A 15,774-nucleotide genomic window follows, 5' to 3' on the forward strand; every position below is an offset into this window, starting at 1 on the left:
GTCGTACCTTCTCTTATTGTTTTATGGTAGAATAAACGTGGCTATATCTGTTTTAGGCTAAGTGCCTTTTGTTTAGATGAACTGCTGGACTTCCAGACCAGCAGGTTTAGGGAAGTCATTTATGGGGTCACACTCTGACCCCCCCCAACACACACAGGCAAGGTACTCTTTGTGTGTGTGTACACGTCGTATGTTAATGAACCTATGCATATTCATGTAACCTCAATAAAAGAGCAGTGTTACGGGGGAGCGGACGAGAGCAACTGGGGTCAAGCAAAGGAACGGCGTTTGTCCGGTTCTCTCCCGTGCACGAGAAACATGAAGAACTTTGCCTACTTCGTGTCTTGCTTTGCTGTGTAATTATATTGTCTTCAACGTTCCAACGAATAGGTTCAAGCTACAAACCTATCATCTTCATTCACATAAAGTGAATGTTAGTTCAGTTTTAATTTCTGGATTTATAAAAAGAGCTGAGCCCCCTTGGTTCATTAATTTGCATTTTACCTTCAGAACCACCTCCTTTGGTCTTGCCTCAATCTCTTCCTCCCACGCCTTTGCCTTTAGTGTTTGATCATCCTGCAGATTCTCCCAGCCGAAAGGCAGCCGCCAGGGATTCTCAAACAGCTAAGAGTAGAAGACAAGAGTCGCTCATTACAAACTGTATGTTTCATCAGAGCCCGTCTATGTAATATAGAGTACTGTGCGATCAGGGGCGTGAGCTGCCCCTAATTTCTTGATTTTGTAAGGAAAGCTATGAACTAAATGTAGGAATTAATGTGATACTTGTGATATCAGTACACTGGAGCAACAGCCCAAATAAAAATATAATTTCAGCTACATCACTGTCGCTTATACTAATCAATGCAGTAAATAATAACTTAAAACCTCACCAGTGTGTGCACAACATGTTTTCGGGAGTTTAAGTGTGGCTCAATCAAGGACTGACAGACACACTCCTGACAAGCAAAGCATATGTAAAAAGGCTCTGCATCAACTTCTGTGGTAATGCAGGACACAATCAAGGTTGTACCTAAAAGAAAAACAGAAACCAAAACACAAAATTATATCAAACATTTTTCAAATCTACCGTATGAAAACACAGCGAGCAAACTTACCAATGGCTGGCTGTTTTTTCTTGAAGCACTCCATGACATACAAGTGTAAGTGAAGGAAAAAGTGAGCTGTGATAAAGAGAATGAATTGAGCAACAGCAGAAGGCCATCTGTGACTTTTCTAAAATACAACTATACAAATATGTGAAAATAATGAGTTCCGTGATAGCAAATCAAATACGTATGTGTACCTTTTTTCTCATAGCCTTCAATTCCTTCTGTTGTAAGAAGAAAAGAAAAAAGTTAAGATCTAATTTGAACTCTTATTACACAAAACATGAAAAAGAAAAGTACCTTCAAAGAGTTTCCACAACATCTGGAGAAGATCAAAACAGAGTTTTTACTACACGTTTAATTAGCAAATCTCAAAAAAAAACAAAAAACAAAAAACACACCACTAAGAAAATCAAAACAGTCACTGTACCTCCCTGTGTCTTGGATTTGACAGATGATTGAGATATTGAGATATGTTTTTCAACATCAGACCGCAGTCCTGTTGCAAAGAGACAGATGTGAAACAAGACTGTCCAGACAGTCGGTGCATTGGAAATTTAATTTTTTTATTAAAAAAAAAAAAAAAAAAAAAAAAATAGAGCAGCCAGCGGTACAGCAGCAACATAAAGGCTATTAAGGACAAATTATCACCTGACACAGCAGTTTACATCTTGGGTAGTATGCGCGCAGCTCTGAAGGTTCGCTTGCAGGGGCCGACTCATTTTTGACAGCATGATACTCTGAAAAGAGAAAGTATTGTAATGACATTAAAACCTTCAAAACAGTTTTTTTAAAGGACATAAAAACATGGATTTTCTGTCAACTGATTTCTTTAATGAACTTATTTTGTTTTGGTGAATTTTTGGCAGGTCCTAAATTTTGTCTTCTTTAGACAGTGTGTCAGTTTATTATACTAACTTATTATGCTGCCATTTTACACACGTGTCCACCTTAGTGTGTGTCTGTGGCCCACATTTAGGTGAAGCGGTGTGGCAGCTCGATTGGTGCCGATATAGTCTCGGTGAGCCAACTGTGTGGTTTATGTTCTTAACTATAACCAGTTTTCACTTAATTAGAAGTACAGATGCACTGCATAGACCAGAGTATTGGGACAGACCTGTCATCAAATTCAGGTGTTTTCAGTTGCATTGCCACAGCTGTATCAGATCAACTGATTAGCCATGCAATCAAACATATGAACACTTGTGAACGAACAGGGCGCTTTCTGGAGCTCACTGGATTTGAACGTGGTACTGGAATAAGAGGAACTTGTTACAGCTGGTATGCTTGGGAAAAGTCTTCCCTGCTAGATATTCAGCTGTAAATTGTGTTGTTGCAAAGTGACAGCATTCAGCATTATTGGTAAAAAATGCTTTTCTGTCACAGATTTGCTCTCATTTTCCCACTGATACAGAGTATACAGCATTCAGATAGAATATATAGAGTAAAATTACAAATAGTCATATTGGCTACAGGTAGCTGAAAACTCTACACATGTACAGTAACAAAATATACTTTTACTTCAATTTGAACATCTCCAAGTTTGACATAGCTGTGCTGAACACAGCAGTTACTCAAGTCTGATAGCATAAGACTCCCTGATACATTACCCAGCTTCTCCCCTGGTTTGATGGCTGGTTTCAAGCTGCACTTCTTGATATATTCCAGGGTCGTCAAAGCTACAAGATCAATTGGCACAACATTACTCTACACTGCACTAAAAAGCCAGTTTGTGCAGATGAATAAATCCTAAACCAAGGTTTAAAATTAGACACCCACCTTCTGTGTAGCTTTTAAAGTTTACGGACTTGAATTCAGCGGGCTCCAGGCTCACTTGCTACAGCAACAAAATAAATAAAATTGTATTTTCACATTAAGAAAAATTAACGCCTCCAATCATCTTAAAAGCCTGAATAGAAACCTCACATATACATACTTTCAAATCATTTTTTCCATGAATCTTCTCCGCCTGCTTTGCCAAGTCAAGCATCATGGATTCAAAGGAGGGATTGTACAGCGAGTAGCACTCTTTTGACAACAATGTAGAGGGATGCCACACTTTCTGCAAAGACATTCAAAGTAATTTACATATTACTCCCCACCTTTCTACAATGAAGGCCAAACATGGCTGTTCTTACATATCGTTACAGAGTCGCAGGAATGACAGAGCACCACAGGTACATTCATATGGGGGAAGAAAAAAAAAAAAAAAAAGTACACTCAATCGAAATGGAAATAACTTTCCCATTTTATCTGCACAAGAAAATAATGGCTGTTCTGTGAAAATCACATTAACCTAGATGCAGTAATTCAAGCAAGTTAGCGCGATAGATATTAAAATGACCACACACACACACACACACACACACACACACACACACACACACACACACAGGTCATGAGCATGAGCCCAGCACAGAGCTGATATACTCAAACTGTCAAACAATAAATAACCAAACCGGCATGTCCTTGGACAGTGCACGCAGGCACAGAAAAAAGGAAACTCCCTACCACCCAGCCAACCAGAGATTCAAACCAATGAACTTTGTTACGCAGCACTCACTTCCCCACCACTCTGTCTTGTAAATCTTTCTACTGACAGTGAAGTCATTCAGATTGGCCTGAGGCTTTTAACCCACTTTTCATCAACTGGCTGCCACAAGAGCAGATCAACCGATACAAAACCTCCAAATTTCATTGCTAAAAGCAACTCACAGTCCTTGTATCTACATCAGAAAGAGACGACTGCACATTTGATTTGTAAAGGAAGTATGCTGGGAAAAGCCTTCGTTTTAAAAAGCAAGTACACTTTAAGTATAAACTATAGTTTACCAGTGAACGCAGGCAAACAGACAAATCAAAGACAGAGTTGGTTACCCATCATAGTAACAGTAAGTCGTTTAAAGCAGAGGAACCTCGTGAACTATAAAACTGAAAACGTGGTAAAAATACAATGGACTGCCTCTGCCTCAGGGCTGGGCATGTGGCAGATGTAAACGCTCTAAGAAGTGTCTCAAAGATAAGAGACTGTTGTGGAACGGTCTGGTGAGTCGAGTGCAGCTGGGCTGAGAGGCAGAGCTGGAAGGCAAAGACGAATCCTCTGGACACAGGACAGGCAAATGCTTGAAATCTGCCTGAAGATGCTCCTCTAAACGGAGGTCACGGACCATATCACCCTCTGGAGCCAGAAGGCGGCTGGCCATGTGAGACGACACCTGCCATCAGTTTTGCTCCAATGATGCTGAGGACAGGTGAAAGTTGGAAGGGACACAAAGGAAGGGAGGATTTAGGAAGAGAGAGAGTTGAGATCCAAAGGGACAGAATCTTTTTGGAAGGTTTGATGCAAATAGTAGTGGAAGCATTCCCCATATAGGGGATTCCTGGGAATTATGAAGGGAAGCTGAAAGATTCTTTGCAAGCTCATAAAAAGGAAGCTAGCAGGCTGGAACCAACAAACTGGAGGCTCGGGGCTTGACTGGAAAGGAGACCATCGTTGGCTTCAAAAGTCACTGGAATATTCCAAAACGAGCACAAAAGGCACCCATCTGTCACATGCGGGTATTCTAAAAACCTGAGCTTAGAAAAAATTACCAATACAGTGGGCTTCAGTTTGCGTTGAATCTCTTCAGGGATGTTAATGCTGGAGAAGAGACTTCTCCTTGAAGACAGCACCTTCTCGGCTCTCTGCAGGAGCAATCCACGGTCCGCTGTATCCATTGTTTGCCAAATTGTTCTGTGACCAGCTCAGTTCAAACAGACGATCCACATGCAATTCCAAAAGGAACTTAACAAAAAGCGAGCTTCTCTTTCAGAAAGCTGATACAAAAACCACTTGGTCAAGTAAAACATAGCAAGAGAGCCAAAAGGGAAAACAAAACAACAGGTGAAAACAAGTAATCCCCAAAGAAAACCAACACCAAACAGGAACACACAAGGAAAAAAATCGGAACCAGGAATGGCTGGAAAGTTTGAGTACTGAATCATACACAAACAATCTAGCAAATGAGATGGGCAAATCAAGAAACTTATACACAGGGGGGGCTGATTGGATAATCAACCACATGTGTGAAAGATACAAAAGCAGGAGTAACCATATGTAGACACAAAGGGTAAGGAATTTACAAAATAAAACAGGAAGTCGTTTGAAGTGATGTCACAGAGGGACACAGAGTGACTTTGGTGGGTGGAGGGAGTGAACCAAACATAAATCAAATCTGAAATCAAAGCCTAGATTTCAATCTCAAGCAAACTGGTGCCAAAGTGGTTGACACTACCGCGAAGCAGTCGCAAGAAGATCTTTCTGATGAAAAGGGTATTATTGACTTCTGAGGTGGAAAAAGTGTGCTTAATTTCTTTTATTAATAAATTTATATCTATTGATCATTTTGCTGACTGACTGAAAGAGTCTAGCAGTGATGTTCAAGCGTACCACAATTAGGTCCAGGAGCTGAATCAAAGAATCGTATTTGCTTGACGTAAAATTGTAAATAAATAAATAAATACTGTCATCACCCACCCCACAGATGGGTCTTTGTTTTTCCAGTGGTATCACAAATTCAATTTCTTGATGCATGCTCAATCATCCAGGTAAGTAAATCACCAAAGGTTGATTCTGTTCATCTGGACGTAGCGTTTTCAGAGGAAGAAACGTTTCGTCACTTATCCAAGTGACTTCTTCAGTCTCAGCTGACTGCAGGTTTCCCCAATCTTATAAACAGTACATTTGCACAATGACTGAAGCCAGCCCACTGAAGGAACAATGGGCTGGGAGGTCAGTTTTTTCATCAATAATTATGCAAATTCTCACAACCATTGATCAACAACCACTGATCAAAGCCCACTGATCAATGGCCATGAGTACCATTCACAAACCAAGTGTGTTTCCTTTTAGAACGGTCTTAATTCCACCTACTTCACATACAAGTGTCAGTTCTACAGGCAGAAACAGGTATGTGGATGACACCTGGGTGAAAATCAAATCTCAGGACGTACCACATTTCACGGATCACATTAACTCGGTGGATCGACACATCAAATTCACCAGGGAGGATATGAAAAGTGGCAGGTTAGCCTTCTTAGGCTGTGAGATTTCCATCAGTAATGGGGGACCTCTAAAAGCTGATGTGTACCGTAAACCTACACATACAGATCAGCATTTAAGGTTTGACACTCATCATCCACTGGAACATAAACTGGGTGTCATTAGGATGTTACAACATAGAGCGAACACCATCCCCACAGACACAGTGGCCAGGGAAGAAGAGGAACCTCACACCAAGAAGGCCCTGAGTAAATGTGGTTATCCCAGCTGGACTTTTGTCAAAGCTGGGAAGGCGCCTGATAGGTTTGTAGCTTGAACCCATCCGCTGGAACGTTGAAGACAATATAATTACACTGCTAAGCAAGACACAAATAGGCAAAGTTCTTCATGTTACTCGTGCACGGGAGAGACCGGACAGAGCGCCGTCCCTTCGCTTGACCCCAGTTGCTCTCGTCCGTCCTCCCGTAACACTGTCCTTTTATTGAGGTTACATGAATATGCATAGGTTCATTAACATACGACGTCTACATACAAACAAAGAGTACCTTGCCTGTGTGTGTGCGTGTGTGTGTGTGTGTGTGTGTGTGTGTGTGTGTGTGTGTGTGTGTGTGTGTGTGTGTGTGTTGCTGATCAAAGGGTCAAACATCCTTGGTCAGGAAGAGGGTAGACTAGACCCCCCCCGGTGAGGAAGTCCAGCAGTTCATCTAAACAGAAAAGCACTTAGACTAGAACAGACGTAGCTACGTTAATCCTACCATAAAACAATTAAAACAAGATGCGACCTCTTCCCGTGCTCCCAGGATGTAGGTGTGCATTCTAGTGTGGAATGCACACCAAGCCTCTGTAGCCTGTTAAAGATCACACAACTTATCACTACACAATTGATTATACACCTCTAAGCATCTATGGTTAAATATTTCTAAGCATAAATAACAATCAACAATACAAACTCTAACAGCGCCAAAAGAAAGCTCCAGCCAATCCATGAGAGAAGGACAACCGCTGCCAAAGCGAAAACCTGTAGTGATCCCTTATGTTAAGTCTAATTGTTGAATGTGTCATTGTGTTTCTTAAATTTGTAAAGTTATAGTTCAATCTATAGGATCAAGACATTCCTTTGTCTCTGACCACCTCTCCAGCCACTCCATGCTGGGGGAGGCTTTATCACAAGCACATCCCTTGTGAAGATTCTGTTTGATGTTAATTCCTGCTTTTATGATCCTTTTGGTGAGCAGGAAGTCACGCACACAGAGACACACGCACACACACAGTACCTTGTCTTTGTAACCAAGGGGGGTGCTTTTGCTGTGATGTGTATTGTAACAGTTATCAATAAAAAGGCGACGAGGACAGCTGCTCTTTGAAGGATTTGGGCTAGAGATAGGTGAGGAGTGTGAGCTCAGTGTGAGTTAGTCTTGTAGTTTAATTTGAAGATGAAGAGTTTGAAAGTCTGCATGATGACGCATCCACTCATATCTCAAATCTTAACTTCCCATTACATCAGCCCGACTACTTCAAATCATCTGATTGCCTTCTAAACAACTCAGCTGAACTCTCAAACTGTACAATTTGAAATCCTCTAAGTTACAACTCATCTCAAGCAATTAACTTAATTAATATGGTCTTTGATGCCACTGCTACTTACAAAATACCAAAAGATGTGGTCAAAGCTCAGGACGTGTTTGATGATCACGTGGGCGCCGACTGTTAGGCCGCAGAGCGTGCAGAGGTAATGCTTCTTCTCATCTGCTCCGACACAAACGCACTCGACGAGGTGCTGCATGCCTGTAAGATCACGATGACACAGATAGTTTAGAGGAGAGGGAACCAGTTTGTCAAACTCTGCCTCGCTGGTATGTCAAGGACGAAAAAAGAGATTGTTAATCATGCTGTTGAAGTGCTCCAAAAAAAAAAAAAGAGCATTCTTTTACTTGAGCAAATGAATGAATGAGTTTATTTGAAAACAAATATGACTTTGTTATTTTGGTGGTTGTTACTGACCAAGAAGCGGATGTTTCCTGTTGCTGTCTTTCTGGTAAGCCAGGATCGTCATCTTCCCTGGCTTGAAAGCTAAGAGGGAAAATGATTAGATTCAAGTGATTAAACACTGACTGAAAGACAGTAATAAAGAGTAAATGTGAACAGATATATATTTGGTAAATAAAGGTGCCACAACAAGATAAATGACAAAGCTTTGAGTCATAATATGAAAACAAACCACGTAATGTGGCTTAAACATGATATGTGCGATACCATGAAGAGTGTCAGACTAGCCACAAAACAGACTTTGTGGTGAAGATGATTTCTATTGAGAAAAACCACCTCTGAAAACAGCAGATGGCAGCAGTTGTGATTCTAATTAATCAGATGTTAAAACACTGAATTCACAACTTGATTGATCAGTGAGAAAAAAAAAAGTGCACAAACCTTGAATCAGCTTGAGAAGCTTCTCATTTTCACCTAGAGTGAGCATCACTGCAAAGAAGATTCAGATCATTTTCAGCAGTGCAAAACTAAATAAAACTGTCACACAAACACTACATGGATCGATCTTATACCTTCTGAGTAGGTGCTGCTTTTAAGCTTTTCCATAAGACGATCAGGTAAATGCAGCATCTGCAGAGAGAAAATGCAGAATATAACTGTAGAACTGAACAGTAGCTATAAAAAATAAAAACACTTTTGTGATCAGCCTGCATTTCTTAAGATATTTTCGTATACCAGATAAAAACAGAGTGATCCACCTGATAGACAAACAAACCAATTTCCCTAATTTTTTTTTTTTTTTACTAGAAATCAAAAGGGTTATGTGCTGGATATACAGCAACTGACACTTTATTAGGCATATCTTGTTAGTATCAACTTGCCCCCTGCCACTGCAAATCTCTTGGACAAGTCTGTATAAACCCTAGAGGCAGTCATGTGGGAAAATCCCAGCAGATCAGCAGCTTTAAAACACCTGAACTAGCCAGTCTGGCACCAGCAACCACACCATATGTTCTGTCTACATGCATAAATGAACCGAGTTACTGCCATGTGATTGGCTGAAGAAATACTCCTTCATCTCTTTGCTCTTGAATGCTTTGCTTCTTATATTGATTTTTATGCTGATTTTTTCCCTTTTTTCCGTGTGAGCTTACCTGCGATAACTTCTGGACACTTGTAGATCATTAGGACTAGAGTGTTCTTAACAGAAACAGCAACATTTTATGGTTACCTTGTCCTCAGCGCTCCGTGTGTCTGTGGCCTAGACACAGCTGAAGCCTGATTACAGCGTCTGGGCACCGAGCAGCCTCAATAGCCTGGAAAGGTGCTAACCGCTAGGCTAACTAGCAACAAGATGCCTTCCCTCTCCACAGATGACTACCACAGCCTCCTGCAGAAGATTGCAGTACTGGAGACAAAAATTCATCGCTTAGAAGTAAACGTGGAGGTAAATGGACTGTGTGGAAATGAAACAACCTTGCCTTTGATTCAAAACAATGGCGATGAGCAAGCTAGTACACAGCTAAGGAGCACAGATAACATGACCAAGAAAGTAGACTCTGTGCATTATTATAAATCCTCAAGTGATAATCCCCCCTTAGACTGTCTTGGTGCAAAACCAAGACATAAATCATGTCTCCTGGAAGGGGGAGGACGTATCACAGGCAGGGCACAGCGAGCTGAAATCTCTGAAACCGACTGGCCTTCACTTCCTACGAGACAGAGAAGCTCTTCTACCCCTGTATACGGGAGGAAACAGGACTGGACAACCGTGAATAGGAAGGTTAACAACAAACCTCCAAAACAACTGAATGTGAAACTGCAGAACAGATTTGCTCCACTATCAAAGGACCCTGGATCTATATCGGACAACCATCCATCTAAAAGCAGCGAAATAAGGTCTGAAAATCTGTTGAAAAGTGAAAGGCCACAGGGAAAGCTAAAGGCTAGGCCTGAAACTCTGATTGTGGGTGACTCTGCTGTAAAGGATGTACAAAGGATGTGCGGTAAGAACACTAAAGTCCTCTGCTTTCCTAACGATATGGTCAACAACCTGAAGGAGAGAATTCTTCAAATTGCAGATGAATATCCAACTGTGACAAACATTGTTCTGCATACAGGGTCAAACGATGTGTCCAAACAACAGTCGGAGGTTCTGAAACGGGACTTTACTGGATTATTAAATACTGTAAACGCTCTGAATGCAGCTGTATTCATCAGTGGACCTGTACCGCCGGTCAGAGGAGGAGACGAGAGATTCAGCAGGTTGTTTACACTGAATAAATGGCTTATATCAGCATGTGCTGACCACTCAGTGCATTTTATCGACAACTTTAATATTTTTTGGGAACGCAGGCATCTGTTCAAAGCAAATGGATTTAATTTTAACAAGTCAGGGGTGAAACTGTTCACCTCCAACTTGTTTTATTCCATACGTCATCCATCTGTGCTTGGTGCCAAGGCTGAGATAAACGAGGAGTTATCTCATAAAGAGGAACAAACAGTACTCCAAGAACAGACAAAGCCCAGCAGAAACCTTGAGGAGGAGCTCCATTTGCCCCCACCCGGGAAGAGCCTCAGAAAGGAGAGACATCCATGGCATCTGAGGAAGAGCCTCAGAAAGGAGAGACATCTAAGGCAAGAAGAGGGGTCCCTATTTGCCTCCAACTCTCTCAACAACACCAACGACCAGGACAAGGGACCACGACCTTCCCCAGTCCCCCAAACCACTGACAGGCCATCACCCTCCTCCCCCTCCCTTTCTCCCTCCTCCCCACACCTGAAATTCACTGAGGAGATGATGGAGCGGGTCAATGCTGGGCTCAGATCTACCCCCCGTCCCAATCCCTTTTTGTCCCCCATAAACCCCCCACCAGAGCGGCCAAAGGTTCGCCATCGAGCCCCACCCTCAACAGAGCAATCGAAGTCACATTGCCCAGCCTCGCCCCCCTTAGTTCCTCTTCATGCCCTGTCTCCGCAGTCTGATATGTGATATGTGAAGGGTCCGGGCTGTGAGGATTATGGCAGTGATGACTTTTCCCAGGAGAAGCTGGGACCCTGTTTACTAGAAGGTTTTAAAATTTCTGTACTTTTAGGTGACAGGAGACATGTGGCCTGGTCAAAACACAGAGAGCTGCACTCTAAAAGATCTTTAAACATAGTAAACATACCTTGTGTGCCACAGACTGCTCCCAAACACGAGGGGACAAGTAATACCTCTAAAACACTTAAGTTGGCTTTATTAAACATTAGATCTCTAGCTGGGAAAACATTTTTAATTAATGATTTAATCACTGAGCACAGCCTTGATTTTATGTTTTTAACTGAAACTTGGTTGGACCAAAGTAACAGTGGAGCTGTTCTCATCGAGACGACCCCTCCTAACTACAGTTTTATCAGTGAGGTCAGGGCGAGCAGGAGAGGAGGAGGGGTTGCTGTCTTATTTAATGAATCATTTCAATGTAAGCAGCTATCTCCTGGAAGTTTTCAGTCTTTTGAATATGTGGCTTTACAGCTGAAGGCCCCATCCAAAGTTGTGTTTCTTAATGTTTACAGGCCTCCCAAATACTGCACAGACTTTTTTAATGACCTCAGTGAACTGCTGTCTGTGATCTGTGTTGATTTTGACTGTGTAATTATTGCTGGGGATTTTAACATTCATGTGGACAACCCTCAGGACAAAGGGACTAAAGACCTGAGTAACACTCTGGGCAACTTTGGGCTGACTCAGCATGTAACAGAGGCCACACATAATAGAGGACACACTCTTGACCTACTGATCTCCAAAGGCCTGAGCATTTCAAAGGTTACTGTGTCTGATGTGGGCCTGTCTGATCATTACTGTGTTTTCTTTGAAAGTAAAATCTCAGCCCACACAAATATATCAACAACAGTGATCACAAAACGGTGTATAACTGAACACAGTAGTGCAATTTTTAACCAGGTCTTCCCATTAACACCTGACCTGCCCAGAGGGTCAGTCAATGAGCTCGTCAATAGCTTCAATGCTAACATGTTAAATGTAATGGACACTATTGCTCCCATTAAGGTGAAGGTTATCTCTGGAAGGAAAAAGTCTCCATGGAGAAACTCCACACTGGTGAAAAATGAAAAAAAAGAGAGTGTAGGAAAGCTGAGCGCAGATGGAGAAAAACAAACCTCCAGGTTCATTATGACATTTATAAAGAGAAACTTCACAATTATAATTTACAACTGAGGAATGCAAGGAGGTCCTACTTCTCTAACATCATCACTAAAAACAGCCATAATGCTCGGGTCTTATTTTCTACAGTTGACAGGCTAACAAACCCCCCTGTGTCAGTGGCAGCTGAACTTCATTCGACCATGGCCTGCAATGACTTTGCCAAATTCTTCACTGAAAAAATCCAAAAAATTAGACAAGCAATTGGTACATCAACAGCAGATCCAGGATATGTACTGTGTCCACCAAAAAACTGTTTAAACACCATGAAACAGTTTCAACCTATTAACAGCAAAGACCTGGAGGACATCTTAGGTCAACTGAACTCCTCCTCCTGCTGTTTAGATGTCCTGCCAACAAGTTTTTTCAAAAAGGTCTCAAAGACTTTAGAGTCAGACCTGTTACAGATCGTCAACTTTTCTTTATTATCAGGTGTGTTTCCAGAATCACTAAAAACTGCTGTAATCAAACCTATACTGAAAAAGGACAATCTTGACAAGACACAAATGAACAACTACAGGCCGATCTCAAATCTCCCGTTTTTAAGTAAGATCATTGAAAAAGCAGTTTCCCAACAGCTCAGTTACTTCTTAAAACAGAATAATTGCTACGATGCCTTCCAGTCAGGTTTTAGACAGAACCACAGCACTGAAACTGCTCTGACCAAAGTGTTTAATGACATATGTCTGAATACAGACAGTGGAAAAATGTCAGTCCTAGTTTTACTGGATCTCAGTGCAGCATTTGATACAGTTGACCACAACATATTACTCAAACGACTGGAGAACTGGACAGGTCTTTCAGGAACTGTACTAAACTGGTTCAAAACATACGTAGAAAACAGGAAATACTTTGTATCAATAGGTAACTTCACATCTGAGCAGACAAGTATCACATGTGGAGTTCCCCAAGGTTCCATCTTGGGACCCCTTCTGTTTAACATCTACATGCTCCCACTGGCACAGATTATAAACAACAACAAAATAAACTATCACAGCTATGCAGATGACACACAAATATATATCACAATGTCACCAGGAGACCGAGGCCCTGTACAGGCTCTTGGTAAATGCATTGAGGAAATCAATGACTGGTTGTGCCACAATTTTCTCCAGCTAAACAAAAACAAAACTGAGGTAATAGTCTTTGGCGCCAAAGAAAAACGATTACAGGTCACCAGAGAACTTCAATCTATACATCTAAAAACCACAAACCAGGCGAGAAATTTGGGTGTAGTGATGGATGCAGACCTAAACTTAGAAAAACACATTAAGACAATAACAAAGTCAGCTTACTATCACCTCAAGAATATATCAAGGATAAAAGATCTGATGTCTCAACAGGACCTGGAAAAACTAGTCCATGCATTCATCTTTAGTAGGCTTGATTACTGTAACAGCATCTTTACAGGTCTACCTAAAAAAAATCAGTCAGACAACTACAGCTCATTCAGAACTCTGCTGCTCGAGTCCTCACTAAGACCAAAAAAGTGGACCACATCAGTCCAGCTCTGAGGTCCTTACACTGGCTGCCTGTCCGTCAGAGGATAGACTTTAAAGTTCTGATGCTGGCCTATAAAGCTCTGAATGGTTTAGGACCAAAATACATCAATGACCTCCTGACCCAGTATGAACCTTCCAGATCCCTCAGGTCATCTGGATCCGGTCTTTTATCAGTTCCCAGAGTCAGAACCAGACACGGAGAAGCTGCATTCAGCTTTTATGCTCCTTATATCTGGAACAAACTCCCAGAAAGCCTCAGATCAGCTGAAACACTCAGTTTATTTAAATCCAGGTTGAAGACTCACCTGTTCTCAGCTGCATTTGAATAAAGCACCAAATCCACACTTTAAGCTTAAATTTCAAAACTTACATTTAACTACTGATTTTATCTACTGTTCTGATTTTATCTGTTTTGATTTTATATACTATTGTTTGTTTGTTTGTTAATTAGTTAGTTAGTTTATTTGCTTGTTTTATTCAATTTTAAATCATGCTTTTTATTTGTTCTTGTTTCTAATGTCTCTGTAAAGCACTTTGAATCACCTTGTTGTTGAATTGTGCTATACAAATAAACTTGCCTTGCCTTACATTACTTCCACACGCACGCACACACACACACACCTGCAAGTCCATAGACGCTTCTTCTTTTACTCTGTTTTTGAGTTCAGTCTCTTTCATTTTCTTGCTGGGGATCCAGGAGAAACTCATTGCATTGGGATCCATGCAATTCTTATCAAAAAGCAAAAAGTTAGAATTAATCTTACAAATTAAACACTAAATATTCCTGCTTTATATTTTATGTTGTTCAGTACTCACAATGTAGTTGCTGTAATGGTCCATAGAAAAGAAGTGCCTTAAAACATTACTAGGTAAACTCTTCTCACCACAGATGTGACACAAGTAAAAAGAGGTCCGTGACTCTGGACTGAAACACAGACTCAGCGCAGACAAGCCTGAAAGAAAGTCAATTTGAAACAGGACGATTACTTCAAACATCAAACAAGCTCTTTTGTTTTAAACAGGCTGATGTAATACAATTTCACATTCATCTACATCTAGGTGATAAATCCTATGTTTGTCCAGTAGCAAACTTAAGATTTAGGTTCCTGAACTCGCTTAAATGCTGCTACAGTAATGCGAAAGGCAAACAAGTGTAAAAATCAATGACGATTTACTTTTAATACCCATATAGGGGCTAAAAAGACAGTAACAGATTACATTAATCTATATTGTGCTGCACATATAAGCACTCAAGTGTGTCTTGGTCATCAGCTGATTCTGCCAAGATGTTATCCCAACTAAAATCCTTCCCAGAGAACACTACTATATCTCTCGCATGAATTAAAATACATTAATAAAAGGTTCCTCCAGTTCTTATGAAAACTCAACACTCACACATATTTGCATGAACTTTCATACAAAAATCTCTCTAAAATGGCGAACAAAACCCAACACCCACAAAACCAAACCTGTAGAGCAGGGTAGGTGTGATAGGTTTAAGCTACAAACCTATTCGCTGGAACGTTCAAGACAATTCAACTACACAGCAAAAGCATTGAACACCAAGTAGGCAAAGTTCTTTGTGTTACTCATATATGAGGGAGAGAACCACGACAAGCGCTGTTCCTTCGCTTAACCTCAGTCGCTCTCGTCCGCACCCCCGTAACACTGCTCTTTTATTGAGGTTACATGAATATACATAGGTTCATTAACATACAATATGACGTCTACATACAAACAAAGAGTACCTTGCCTGTGCGTTGTGTAAGTGTGTGTGTGTCCCCATAAATGACTTCCCTAAACCTGCTGGTCTGGAAGTCCAGCAGTTCATCTAAACAAAAGGCACTTAGACTAAAACAGACATAGATACGTTTATCCTGCCATAAAATAATAAGAGAAGGTACGACCTCTCCCATGCTCCCAGGATGTGGGTGTGAA

The 15,774-nt window shown here is 41.1% G+C and overlaps 1 protein-coding gene across 2 annotated transcripts in view; it reads right to left on the bottom strand.

The window, feature by feature from the left end:
- Window positions 1–15,774, bottom strand: part of LOC146683203 (uncharacterized) — a 58,565-nt gene that overhangs the window by 20,998 nt on the left and 21,793 nt on the right. For both annotated transcript variants that reach the window (XM_085446810.1, XM_085446809.1), the window contains exons 6-21: window positions 14,653–14,789; window positions 14,458–14,565; window positions 8,706–8,763; window positions 8,575–8,622; window positions 8,149–8,217; window positions 7,793–7,932; window positions 3,043–3,168; window positions 2,886–2,943; window positions 2,717–2,785; window positions 1,758–1,846; window positions 1,537–1,605; window positions 1,407–1,428; window positions 1,304–1,330; window positions 1,116–1,181; window positions 891–1,030; window positions 505–624 (exon numbers count right to left, since the gene is read on the bottom strand). In XM_085446810.1, coding sequence (XP_085302936.1) covers window positions 505–624; window positions 891–1,030; window positions 1,116–1,181; window positions 1,304–1,330; window positions 1,407–1,428; window positions 1,537–1,605; window positions 1,758–1,846; window positions 2,717–2,785; window positions 2,886–2,943; window positions 3,043–3,168; window positions 7,793–7,932; window positions 8,149–8,217; window positions 8,575–8,622; window positions 8,706–8,763; window positions 14,458–14,565; window positions 14,653–14,789 — 1,346 coding nt within the window. The remainder of the gene's footprint in view (window positions 1–504; window positions 625–890; window positions 1,031–1,115; window positions 1,182–1,303; window positions 1,331–1,406; window positions 1,429–1,536; window positions 1,606–1,757; window positions 1,847–2,716; window positions 2,786–2,885; window positions 2,944–3,042; window positions 3,169–7,792; window positions 7,933–8,148; window positions 8,218–8,574; window positions 8,623–8,705; window positions 8,764–14,457; window positions 14,566–14,652; window positions 14,790–15,774) is intronic.

This window comes from Copadichromis virginalis, linkage group LG22 (assembly GCF_057382275.1).
Source record: "Copadichromis virginalis isolate Kocher_CV1m ecotype Utaka linkage group LG22, C_Virginalis_male_GT1.1, whole genome shotgun sequence".
Classification (NCBI taxonomy): Eukaryota; Metazoa; Chordata; class Actinopteri; order Cichliformes; family Cichlidae; genus Copadichromis; species Copadichromis virginalis.